Genomic DNA, 13582 nt, shown 5'->3' with positions numbered 1-13582 from the left:
TTTTCTCCATAATTATTTGTTTGTCTTTTCTTTTCACTATGGATGTAATAAATTATTTGTACCTTTGTAGTTAGTTGGTTTCCTTTAAACATATATACACTGTCCTGAGTGAGTGAGCGTGTGAATGCATGATAGATTTAATATAAGTAATTTTAGTGATATCATTTGTTGTATTAACATCTATAATATATGTGTCGTGTTTTAATATATGTGTTAAGGTAAATAACCTAGGTCATGAAGGACCGTCACTAACGGTTTAAATCGGCTCTAGGAGTGAAACAAAAATAGCAGGATGAGCCTAAATACGACATCTTTCTTCCAGGAAGTTGAGACTTTTATTGATACGATACATAAATTTATATTGAGTTGATAAGTTTGATTTTTTTTTCCCTCTTGGCTAATTCATATGTGTGGTCGATCCTAGAGAACAGAGTTCGGATGCTGGATGGTTATCAATCACCGGTTGGAATAACAGTACAAAGAATTAAATTTCACTTTTCTCATTTCCAGGTCTAGGTCTGGGCAACCCCATGATCGTTGTGCCTGGAGCTAGGTCTGGGTGGTATGAGGGAACATGTGTCTATTTCAAAGCATTCCAAAATTGATTAGTCGTTAATAACATTTAGAATGATTCATCTTTCAACGACTTTCCCGACCTTTTACTACATTTCCGGAATTATCCAGTAATCTGTTTCTCATTAAGATACCCTATTTCTTTTCTTTCTTCTTTTCCTACCTCCTTCTTTTACCCTTCTACTTTCTTCTCTTTCTTTCCTATTTCTGAATGAAAGAAAACGGAGTCATGACAGAGTAGTCGCTATTTGCACGGTCAATAAGTTGTTTCGATGAGTTTTCTTCGGGAGTCCGATATGGAATAATTAACAATAACAAAAGGTTTATTGGAAGTTACTTTATTGGAGAATAATCATGATTTCAATTAGTAGACGATGTTTCGTAAATCGTCCTCGTAAAAGAGAATTAAATTGTAGCGACTCCTCTACATTAGCTCTTTTATCTTCGTTTTTTTTTTCGTTTACGTTTTCTTTCAATAATGGCAACGGACTAACGTTTTCTTTCAAACACGTCAGATGTATGGGTTGGCAGTGGTGTCGTGGCGCCTGAAGCGAAGGACCGCTGGTGGTGGTGTGTTAAGTCGGTCTGCATACTATGTCAGGCGCAGTGGAACAGCAGTGTTTAGTGGCTGCAGCAGACGGAGGTAGTGTAAAATGGGAGACTTCTCAGATTTTCAAAGAGGGCAAATTGTTGGTGCGCGGTTATGTGGAGTGAGTGTGACGGCAGTGGCTACTGTGTTAGGTGTGTCGTGCGGGACAGTGTCGAAGGTGATGACGGCCTACACAACACACGGGAAAACCACATCGGGGAAGCGGAACAGTGGGCGGAAGAAAATCATGAGTGACAGGTCACGCCGAGTATTAAAACGTATTGTCACGTTGAACCGTCGTGCCACTGCGGAGCAAGTGACGGAGGAACTCAATCAGCACCTCCCCCACCCTGTTTCGACAATCACAGTCCGCCGCAAATTACATGACATGAACTTACGGGGTCGTGTTGCACGGGCCAAACCGCTCATCAGGGACCATAACGCTTTCGCACGCAGCAAATGGTGCCGCGACCATGCAACTTGGACCGTTGAGGACTGGAAACGTGTAATATGGTCGGATGAGTCATCCTTCATCCTATTCCTAACCACGGGCCGTGTTTATGTGTGGAGAACGCCCAAAGAAGCTTATGATTTGCAGTGTCTCCGCCCAACTGTGAAACATGGCGGTGGCTCGGTGATGCTGTGGGCCTCCATATCATGGTTTTCATTGGGTCCTGTGGTCACACTTAGCTGACGAATCACTGCCAACGATTATGTCGTAATTTTAGGAGACCACTTGCATCCTATGGTCCGGATGTTGTTCTCGGACAATGACGCCATCTTCCAGGATGAAAATGCACCCATTCACACAGCTGGCGTTGTTGCAGCGTGGTTTCAGGAACATCGGGATGAAATTCAACACCTCCCCTGGCCCGCCCAATCCCCAGATCTCAACATGATTGAACGTCTGTGGTCCGTCTTGGAAACACGACTCCGGCGACGATTTCCACCTCCATCCTCTCTCACAGAACTGGCCGATGCCCTGCACGAGGAATGGTGTAAAATTCCAGTTTGCTACCATTCACGACCTCTATGCCTTCATCCCACGTCGCATCAAGGCTGTTCTGAAGGCGAAAGGTGGCCCGACACCATATTAATCTGGTAAGTTGCAATTTCGTTCAGGTGTTTCCATTTTTCTGATAACCATCTGTATATATATATATATATATATATATATATATATATATATATATATATATATATATATATATATATATATATATATATATATATATTTTTTAAAGTCGACTGATAATTAGTTATCTGGGCCTTTGTAATAACATTTAAAGTAGAGAGATACTTATTTATTTCTTTTGTAGTAATTTCTTGCATTTGACTTAGTTTTCGAGTTCCATTTGAACAAAACGTATCAGTTGCTAATTGTCTACCGGACTTTAATTATATGTTGTAATCCTCAATATTCATCAGTAACAATAATCCTTTCGACCTTTAAACATCAACATCGCAAATTGCGTAAATTTCATGTGATCATGACATATTCCTGAAACAAGCTCAAACTGATTAACCGCGAAGGCGTACAAGTCAGTAGAGCATTAAGGGATCTTATTTAACCTTCTTAATTCTTTATTATTATTATTATTATTATTATTATTATTATTATTATTATTATTATTATTATTATTATTATTATTATTATTATTATTTGTAATACCAGCTTTTGTTGTTTAGATTTATAATAAATATGTGGTGTTTTCGAAATGTATTTATAATTCCACAGCCAGTTTATTCCTACAGCAATGAGCATGACCACAATACTTATATTAACCTGCTTGAGTGCCTCCTGTAGTACCTTACGCACCAAACGAGCGACAATTTATGCTTCAGTGTATATGCGTCCGAAAGACCAAAAAATCTCAAAAATGAAATGAAATGAAATCTTTAAGTTTTACGTCCAACGTTTATGCCGGTGAGGCTAAAGGAGATGGTGAAGATGAGAAATGAATGAAATGATGGAATGAAAAAAGTGGGAGGAAACGGGAGAACCCCAGGAAAACCTATGAGCACGGTGTTTGTCCACCACAAAGTCCACCCGGCGCGAGCTGGGATCGAACTAGGGACCCCAAGCACCGGTGGTGAACGCTCTACTACTGAATCACCGCGCCCCCCCAAAAATTTCAAGAACTAATTGATGGACAGATACATTTCGCCAGCCCCACTCCCACCTTGGAATTTCGAAACAAAGCATATGCCAATACAAGCAAAAATTTTGCGGTACATTTCGATACAAACGTAATACAAACGATTGGCATAGGCTTTGTTACGAAATTCCAAGGTGGCGACTTCCCTTTCCACAGCCTCCACTTTAAAACTCTTATAACTTTGTATCGGAAGTGGTACGTACAAACGAAATTTTAAGGGTAAATTTCGGTACGAACGTAGCACAAACGGTTGGCATAGGTTTTGTTTCGAAATTCTAAGGTGGGGAGGGGGAGGGGCTGGCGAAATGTACCTTTGACAGACCAACATTACTTTTGACCAGAATGAAAAGGGTCATAAGTTAGGAATCGAGTTAATGGATAGAGGTACACTGTAAAAAATCGATGTGTTATTTCAACGACATGACTATGTGTTAACACGATTGTGTTAAAATATAACACAAACAAGTGGTTAGAACAGCTAACTCTCCATTTGGAGTTGTGTGTCAAATGCCGGTAGTTGAGATCACACACAGCCTGTGTGTTAAATTAACACAAGTGTAGAATCTTCGGTGTTGTTTTCTGCGTGATTGCCAAATATGTTGGGCATCTAATTATAAAGGCTTATGAATTGAAGCTACAGACAAGCACAGTAGAAAGAAATACTTACTTAAACAAATCCAGGTATACGCAAAATTTCAAAATGCAAACCGTGCGATGTGTTGTCAATTGTTTTACATAATGTTTCTGAAGAAACCCTAACAGCACAAGATGTGCTAGGCATGTGCCGTTTAGGTGTTCTAAATTCATCTCCCACATTTGATGCATTTATTGCTTCTTTTTCTAAGCGATTGTGTACTAGAAGCAACAAACGCATCAACTTTATTAGATGGCAACTGACGCCGATCATTGGAAAGTGAATATGGAAGAACTATAAAATAAAGTAAATAGACATTCGTCATTTTGTTATAAAATTAGGTCTACATGGCGAGCGGATTTTATCTTATCGTTAGGGATGCGCACGAGACGAATCGAGACAGGATTTTCCTGACAAAATTCGAGTCGAGACACGGCTCTTCCAGTAGAGAAATATACATTTTTTGAGTCGAGACATCACTTTTACAGCACATTTTCGAGACGAGACAGCCACAAATTTTTGTCTCGTGCGCATCCCTAGTTACCGTCGAATATACGCGGCTTAAAGAAGCACTCTGATTAGCCAAATTCAAAAGACCTCAACAATTTATCCCTCTACAAGCGACGTTTTCTTCATCGCCTCCGTGGCCAAGTCGGAAGAGCACGCGGCTAATAATTGTAAGGTTGGTGGTTCGTGCCCCGCCACTGGAGTACGTTTTTTACTTGTTTAAAGTGTTTTTTTTTTAGACTCGTCATAATGTAAACACATCAGGCATATAGGCGATTTAACATATTTTGGGGGAGTAATTTTGTGGTTCATTAACGCTTACGGCATGGCTCAACACCGGTTGTGTGTTAAAGACGTAACACACCCCCTGTGTTAAACGCTAACATCGCGGGGTATGTGTTGAACTAACACCGCATAGTGATAGTCACGCTGGAACCACTGCCCTGTGTTAAAATTGAGTTGAATTAACACAACCATTTTTTACTGTGTATAAATCAACCATTTCGGTTTTAACATTGATCACGAGAGAGCAAAAATTGAAATAGCGAGGAACTGTTTCCTGCGATCCATTAAGCGTCTAAATGAACACATTTCATCCTTATCCACAACCATCTACTCAGGCCCGTATCCATGGGGGTCTAGGGAGAGTCGGGTCCCCCTAAAATTTTCACGATAGGCTTGCAAATGAACTGTTTGGATCGGCCGCCCCCTAACTTCTTCCGGGCCCCCCTACACTTTTGGGCTGGCTATTCGTCTGCCTCTACTAAAATCAGAACTGCCGCTACAACTTACTATAAAGCTACAGACACAGAGAAAAGAAACAATATTTAAAAAAAAAAATCCACCAATACTCTTTTTTTAAAACAATATAACAATTTGTACAAATATTTTCGGAATGATTTGAGGCATCACATTATTCGAAACGACATTATAATCACTATATCTATTCTAAACTACTGGTGCAAATCCCGGGGGAAGGTGAGGGGGACATGTCCTAGCCAACCTTGAAACTGGGGGACTACAGAGCCCCATAATCCGATTTGAAATGAGTGTTTTTTTTGGGGGGGGAATGTGATGATTTGTGTCCGATTGCCAGAAAGAAAAGTGAGATGAAATTGATGTCCCCCCAGAGTAAGCCTCAAATCTGCCCGCCCAACAATGTTAAAGACAACTCTGCTCTCCTGATCCACCACAGGATTGTTTTTCAACTACACAGATATTTTGAGTATAGCTTAAGAAAAAAAGTCTTACTTGTCCCCCCCCCCTCTAATGTTGCAGACAGATTTGCGTTTGTTCAAAACCATCTGTGTGATTGGATGCAATATTTATCAACGCAGTTTTCGAAAGAAAAAAAAAAAGCTTTTGAGAAATTCTAATTTTATTCTCTTGTAACCTTTTTTCTATTTGCTAGAAATGTCATGAACGACATTGCCACGTCCGTCTCACTTGTCTTATCACTGTTGCGAAGAGCCCAAAATTATATATAGTGCTCTTACTCTGTAACACTGAATAACAAGTGTGATAATGTAAGTTTAACATGTAGATTTGAAATATGTAATAATCTGATGTAGCGTCATTAAAAGAAAAAACTAAAAACTAATTATTATTATTATTATTATTATTATTATTATTATTATTATTATTATTATTATTATTATTATTATTATTATTATTATTAATATTGAAACTTAGTTTCCACATTGTTATACGTTAGGAAGATTCTGTATAACAATGTGGAAACTAAGTTATAATAATAATAATAATAATAATAATAATAATAATAATAATAATAATAATAATAATAATAAAGTTACTAATTTCATAAATAAATATGATTGTAAAGATATTTAAAGTCCCGTCAGAGCCACATTGAGTTGCTGTACATTTCCTTCAAAATCAAGAACCCTACTGGAGAACCATTTATCAGTAAACGGTTTTCTTCTTTCAACTTCTAAATTAGTAGATAAAAAACGCTGAAATTTTGCATGATTCAAATATCAATACAGAAGGCTGTTTCAGGCTTATGGTAGTGAAGTTCAGACCCGTGCCCTAGGACGTAAAACTCCGTTTCTACCAGCGATCATGTTCGATGTGAGAGCCCCGTTCTTGAACGATTGCACGACATCGTAGTTTCCACTGAAGGAGACATCTATTGAGCACTGCCTGATCCAATTTCGCCCACTCCTCCTTGCACACTTTCCAAAGGCCACCAAGTGTGGTCGGACGACGCTTATTGATGTTCCGTTTGAGGAGGCCGAAAGCACAGAAGTCCATAAGGGATGCATTTGGTGATTTGACGGGGATGCCTCGAAATGGGATAGCCTTTACACCTGTCTCCTGTTCCATACGTGTCATGTAGGTCACCGTTCGATTGGCAGTATGGCTGCTGGCCTTGTCCTGGTGGATGAACTCTGTCAGTGTCATTGCCATACAAAGCCGGGGCATGTTGGCGATAGATGGGTTCCAGTACATGCTCGATATAATACGCTGTATTCACTTTGACATTTGATGACATCCGGTGTATCGGAAACTTTTCTTTTGCACAGAAACCCGTCACTACCATAAATCCCTTTGGAAAATTCTCCTTGCAGGAGCGAACCCACTTTGCATGATCGGTTCCATCACTGTGGCGGTAGTAAATTGCACGCATCTGCTGGGATCCTGTCAAATAGACCCATGCTTCATCTAAGGTGATCACATAACGCCACTTGTCACTTGCCAGGTAACCTTCATACAGCCTTTTGCATGCCACCCGCCGTTCTGCGATGTGTGTTGACTTCAGAACATGGATCCGCCCCTTGTGTGCACTTCTGAGTCCCAAATTGTCGCGTATGATTCCGTGTACAGTTTCAGTTGACCGTCCAACACGCCTCGCTATGTCACGTTGGGTGGGTGGATTCTCCTGGGTCACAAACCGGCGGACCTTGGCAATGACGTCTTGACTGCGTTGTGGAGCCGGTTGCTTCTTTCGCCCCTTTTGACGACGCATGGCAATGGTTTGCTCTGGGTTTGCATTGCGATGGGTGGCTGCATTAATTCTTTTATCAGACACTGTGAAACCTTTCTTCTTGCACTGTGTTCTTATTCGGCTACAGCTGTAGCCTATATGCGATGTAGCCCTCCCAAAAAGGGTCGATTTTAGGCGCCATTCTGCTCACACATGTCTGTCCTCTGCACGGCTTGTACACAAGTGGCTGGCTACTCCGTACTGCGTGTGTCACGTTGCTGACGCGAAACTAGCGCCTCTGGTGGCGACTGCAAATTGCTACCATAAGAATGAAACAGCCTTCTGTAGATGGACATTGTCTGACAGGTTTTCCAATATCACTAAATTAACAATATTGGCAAGTCGACTTAGTTTTTATTTCTTTTAATGACGCTACATCAAATTATTACATACTTCAGATCTACATATTAAAACTTACAGTATCACACTTGTTATTCAGTGTTACGGAGTAAAGAGGCTATATCTAATTTTGGGCTCGGAGATAGTGGAGGACAAAAGGAATTTTAGGGGAAAGGTATATTGAATGATCTATGGTAAAGACAGAAGAAGATAAAAGAGGAAGAAGAAAAGAAGAGATAAAACTAAGAAAATACGGTATGATCATCGAAATATAGCAAAGGGAACTAATAAGGTACAGAAGATCCATTATATTCGCGTTCTGTTCCAGCCCGTAGTCACTCCAAAAATGTAGGGGGGCCGACCCAACCATAATATAGTTCATTTGCAAGCCTACCGTGAAACTTTTAGGGGCAGTGAAAATTTAGGGGTCCGGCCCCCTAGCCCCGTCGATACGGGCCTGTTCTGTTCCTTGAGACACGTTTGGACTATCTATTATCAAACACATGTCCACTCATACAACCCCGACCTGGATCCAGGTAAATGCACCAGTCGCAGTTACCTAAACCCAGCCCAGTTGATGAGAAATGTTAACTTAATTGTTCTATTTGTAATTTCCAATTATGAAACGTTTTTCACTCACTTAGTGAATCTTATCATGCAAACCGCAGAGTTAGTCAGAAAAAAGTTTTAAAGTGATAAGATTATCTTCCATGGATTGGAGTTTTTGGAGTTTTGGACAACACCGTTATTATTCATGGATACATTCCATTGTTTCGGCTTGCCTTTTAGAGCCGCTTCAAGTTCTTTTGATATTATTAACTTTCATGACCTGGGTCATGGATTATATATATATAAGCACATTTTTCAATCAAAACATACACATAACAATAGTTATTTGTTTTCGCTAAATTATAAGATTCTCTACTTAAAACTAAAATTACCAACCATTCGATCACGCATTCATACCTTGTTCGACAATGTATTAGTACAGGTAACTGGGTGAGGTAGTGTTGTATAAAGGAAAATATTACCTAACTACAGTTTTGTAAGATTTATTACAACTACTAATAATAGGAACACAGGAAAATTAGTTACATATAATTACACACACACACACACACACACACACACATATATATATATATATATATATATATATATATATATATCAGGCACGTAGCCAGGATTTCGTAAAGGGGGGGGTCCGTGATGAAGTACTGTAGTCATCACACCAGGGGCTCGATTATTCTAAACTATTTTACTGGAACAAATATTGGTTCGTTTAGCGAGGATTTCATAATGCGGGAGGGGGGGTAACATGAAATACTGAAGGATCAGAAGCTCTATCAATCTAAACTACTTTACTGGCAACATGTAATGGTTTGTTAGGATAATAAAATGAGGATATATTAGTAAGTATTTTAATAAAAAACTATGAAGAAATCTCGAGTAAAGGAATAAAAGAAACATTGAAAAAGATTTAAAATATTTACGTTCCTTCCTCTGTTCATTCAAATATAACAATTTTCCTCTCATTATGACCTCAACTATTATAAAAAGTACATATTCACTATTATAAAAACTATATATTCAATAATGCCTTACAAAATATTTTACAATATTTGCGTTCCCTTTTTTGCCGAATCAAATGTTAGCAGAACTTTCTTTCCACATACTTTTTTTCTTTTCATTATTCCGTCAACTACTGTCTGCTCCAAATGACAGGTTAAAGGAGCAGTAGAGAACTGTTTCTGAAATAACATGTTTGATACTGCAGAAAAGCAATGACGAAAAATTATGATAAAAAATTGTCTAAGCTGTTACAGAATGGTACTATGCTTTCAAAAGCTTGAAATTTCCCTGACTAGTAGCAGAAATTCTGAAAATTCCTTACCTTTTCTAGAAATTTCAAATTCCCTGACTTTTACAGGATATCCCGTTCATTAGCCACCATGTATTTCAAGTAATATAAATTTCTTCATAAGAAAGAGTAACCAAATGCTTGGTCTATCTTTTTATTTTTACCGTTGATTTTTCTTTTTCTCGTTTCTTTTTCTTTCATCCTTCCTTATTTTTTCATTTCTGGTCTCTAAGGGGGGAGGGTCCGGACCCTCCCTTGGCTACGTGCCTGTATATATATATTTGGATAGATAGATAGAGTGGTAGGTAACTCACCGACAAACTTCGGGAGGTGATTCCTTATATGAAATGAAAGAAAAAAGTTCTAATAAACATGGGACGAAAAACGTCTCCTTTCAGAGTTATGAACAGCCGAAAATTCGAAAATTCACGTATCGAAACGCTCTGCCTTAGAAACTACAGGAACTATAACAAGCGGTTTAAGGAACTACAAAGGAACTAGTATACGAACTATCTAAAGTTCCATGTTTTACCATCCTCCGTTCTCGGCGAAACGAACTGAATAAATGAAATTGAGGTATAGGGATACTCCTTTAAGTACTAACAACGCGTTCATTTCGCCGATAACGGAGGATGGTAAAACATGGATATTTAGATAGTTCACATACTAGTTCCTGTGTAATTCCTTAAACCGCTTGTTATAGGTCCTATAGTTTCTAAAGCAGGGCGTTTCGAAACATGGTTTTTCGAATTTTCGGCGGTTCATAACTTTGAAATGAGACGTTTTTCGACCTATGTTTATAAGAACTTTTTTTCTTTCATTTCATATAAGGAATCACCTCCCAAAGTTTGTCGGTGGAGTTACCTACCACCCTGTATATATATATATATATATATATATATATATATATATATATATATATATATATATATATATACATAAACATGAGAATTTATTCATCAATATTTAAATTATGAAACTTGGAAAGGAGATAACCCAATTCACTTCTACATAGAGAATGTAATTTAGTGATTTATAGTCTTTTCAGTTAGATGAAAGGGCAATTGTCAAAATAGTAGATTGAAACAATACCTTTTCTTTTGCCTTCCTCGGTTTATTTTACCATCGTTCTCTTTTCTCTTTTTTTTTCTGTAAAAACTACCCCTTAAACATCCTAGCCCTATTCATAATGTGTTAATCATCATTAACGATTGCTTGTATTCAGTAAATTATAGTGAACAACACATAATTCCCATAGATCAGAAAATATACTTTCTACTGTGTATAGCCGAAAAGAGAAAATTATAATTTGGAAGTATATACTTACATCGATGCATAGTAAATTTATTTCTATTGCTATTAGTTTGAACAGTAACAAGTGTATTATAATAATCTTTTGTTTTATTTTCTCTCCGCTTTGTGTTTCTTGTATAAGATTATACACATTCTTAATACTAACAGAACATCGCAACTCAAACAACATTTTCTTAGAAGAGCGGTTGCGTGTCGGTTTTTCCCTTTTAAAATTACTTTTGGGAGATAACTTACGTGAAATAAGCCCTATTCTCGTTTGGAAGGGAAGCAGCTAGCCTGTCCCGGAAGCTCTTAAGCTGTTTCCGGTGAATCGCACTGGGCTTTCCCTGGATCGGGTCAATATCTTGGAACTTGGCATCTCCCTCGTCCAATTTCTCCCAGTCTCTGATAACCGCCACAATGTGATGGGCTGTGCCTGGAGCTAAACCTGCAACAAAAATTGGAAAATACGTAGAACACAAGTTCGCACAAGTATACACGATTTTTTTTTTTTTTTTGTCTGTTTTCGCTTCATTCTTAGAAACCTTGTTACTACTAGAAGACAAATATCAAGGATCACACACACATTTTATATATATATATATATATATATATATATATATATATATATATATATATATATAGTGTGTGTGGGGGGGGGAGATTTTCTCTAAGTTCACCACGACAATACCTTTCATACTTTCTTTCCCTTATTGTTCTACTATAAACATTCTCCTTGATTTTTAAAGATCTCAGCGTGATAGGGTATACCAAAGTGTATGTGGGACAAGTTTTAAAAGTACTAAAAATGGGAATTAAAAATATTCTTAAAAGTTATAAAACACTTGCATGTCTGATAATTCTTTGGGACATAGGAATTGTTGAGGATGAAATTTCAGCAATATAACTTGGGCTTAATCAGCTTCAAGCTCAATAAATGAATAAGGATTTTTATAAGTGAAAAGTGACCCCAAAGCATGAGTTCGGATTGAGTGAACGCGAGCCTTAATGAGATTACTGAGCACGAATACGAGTGATTGTGAGTCGTGGTGGATCTAGACGGTAAAAACTAAGTGTGTGCGTGCGTGGGGGGGTGGGGGGGCGGGCAGCCAGAACTCAGACTATGATAGGTATACCATGAGTTTACTCTAAACTTTCAAAAATGTATAAATAGTAGCTTACATTATTTTTGTCACAAAAAACTGAGGGACCTAGGCTCCCCGGACTCGGGTTAGATCCGCAATTGATTGTGAGCCTTGTTGAGGATATAGGGCTCTTGAAGAGACCAACCCCCATTGAAGGTAAAGAGCCTCAGCCTTAGCGAGACCAATTGAGCCCAAAAACATATCTGGAAAATAATAGGCCTATACTTCTAACCAAAGAAAGATTCCCAATCGTAAAATGAATATTTTTCATACTCGGGAAACCGATTTAGTCATCCCTTTCAAAGGTAAAATTTATTCCCAAATTTTAGCTGCTGCTTCTTGTTGTTCACCTCAACCATAGGCTGGTGGGCAATATGGAAACTTTGAAACTTTTCTCTCCCATGGGAGAGATGTTTTATGCTTTGATAAGAATTTTTCTTCGTAACTGCACCTAGATATTCTATCCTTGGTCTTGCTCTTCCTGGTTTTCTTTCTGCCTTTCCCTCTATCAGCACGGTGATCCAATTGGAGTGTCAAATAAAATGGTCAAGCAAGCTGTTTCTTCTTTTCTTCTATTATCTTCATGATCTGTCGTCCTTCATTTGCTTCCTTTAGTACGTCTTCATTCCTTTTCCTTTAGGTCCATGATATGCTCAGCATTCTACACCAACACCACATTTCAAATGCTTCCAGCTAGGATATTTCATGTTTTCTCAATGTCCAAGTCTCTGATCCGTAAAGCGCCACACTCCATATTAGGGTCTTAATAAATCGTTTTCGAACGTCCAACGACACATATTTTGAAGTTAGCAGTCCTCTTTTCCTATAGAATTCTTGTTTGGCCTGTATTGTGAAACTTAAGTCTTTTTCATTTCTTCCGTCCGAGGATATTAGACTTTCTAGATAGGGAAACGCCTTTACTTCTTCGATTTTCTCTCCATTTAGTCATACGTTTGCCCCTTCCTGTCCTGCTCTTGTGCACTTTATCACTTTGGTTTTCTTCTTATTTAACTTCATTTTGAATTTTTTTTTCCCAGTTGATCGTTCAAGTTTGAAAGTGCTTCCTGCAAGTCCTTTTCCTTCTCCGCTATCAGTGCTATGTCACCAGAAACCTTATTGTGCTGAAAACCTGGCCATTTACTTTTACGCCTTTCTCGTTTTTATCAAAGAATTCTTTCATAGCCTCTTCTATATACACGTTGAACAAGAGAGATGAAAATCCACCATGCATTACCTTACTCCTTTACTTATTCTTGCTCCCTTCTGATCTCTTCCTATAACAGCTATCTGGTTCATGTAACTTTGGAATATTATTTTTTGTCTCTTTAATCCACTTTCAGATCCTTCAATGCTCTGAACATGATATTCCAATCTACGTTGTCGAAAGCTTTTTCTATATCTACAAATGCTATCACAATTGGTTTGTTTATTCTGATGTGCTGTTCCATGATTAACCGTAGACATAGTTTTACTTC

The 13582-nt window shown here is 38.2% G+C and overlaps 1 protein-coding gene across 2 annotated transcripts in view; it reads right to left on the bottom strand.

Moving 5' to 3' along the window:
- LOC145686678 (NACHT domain- and WD repeat-containing protein 1) overlaps positions 1-13582 on the bottom strand; it is a 1466154-nt gene that overhangs the window by 239015 nt on the left and 1213557 nt on the right. For both annotated transcript variants that reach the window (XM_081760197.1, XM_081760198.1), the window contains one exon: positions 11218-11410. In XM_081760197.1, the coding sequence (XP_081616323.1) occupies positions 11218-11410 (193 nt within the window). The remainder of the gene's footprint in view (positions 1-11217; positions 11411-13582) is intronic.

The sequence above is a fragment of the Thermobia domestica genome, chromosome 5 (genome assembly GCF_964235325.1).
Source record: "Thermobia domestica chromosome 5, izTheDome1.hap1.1, whole genome shotgun sequence".
NCBI classification, from domain to species: Eukaryota; Metazoa; Arthropoda; class Insecta; order Zygentoma; family Lepismatidae; genus Thermobia; species Thermobia domestica.
Note: the sequence above shows the minus strand (reverse complement) of the source record. Positions and strands in the feature narration are given on the sequence as shown.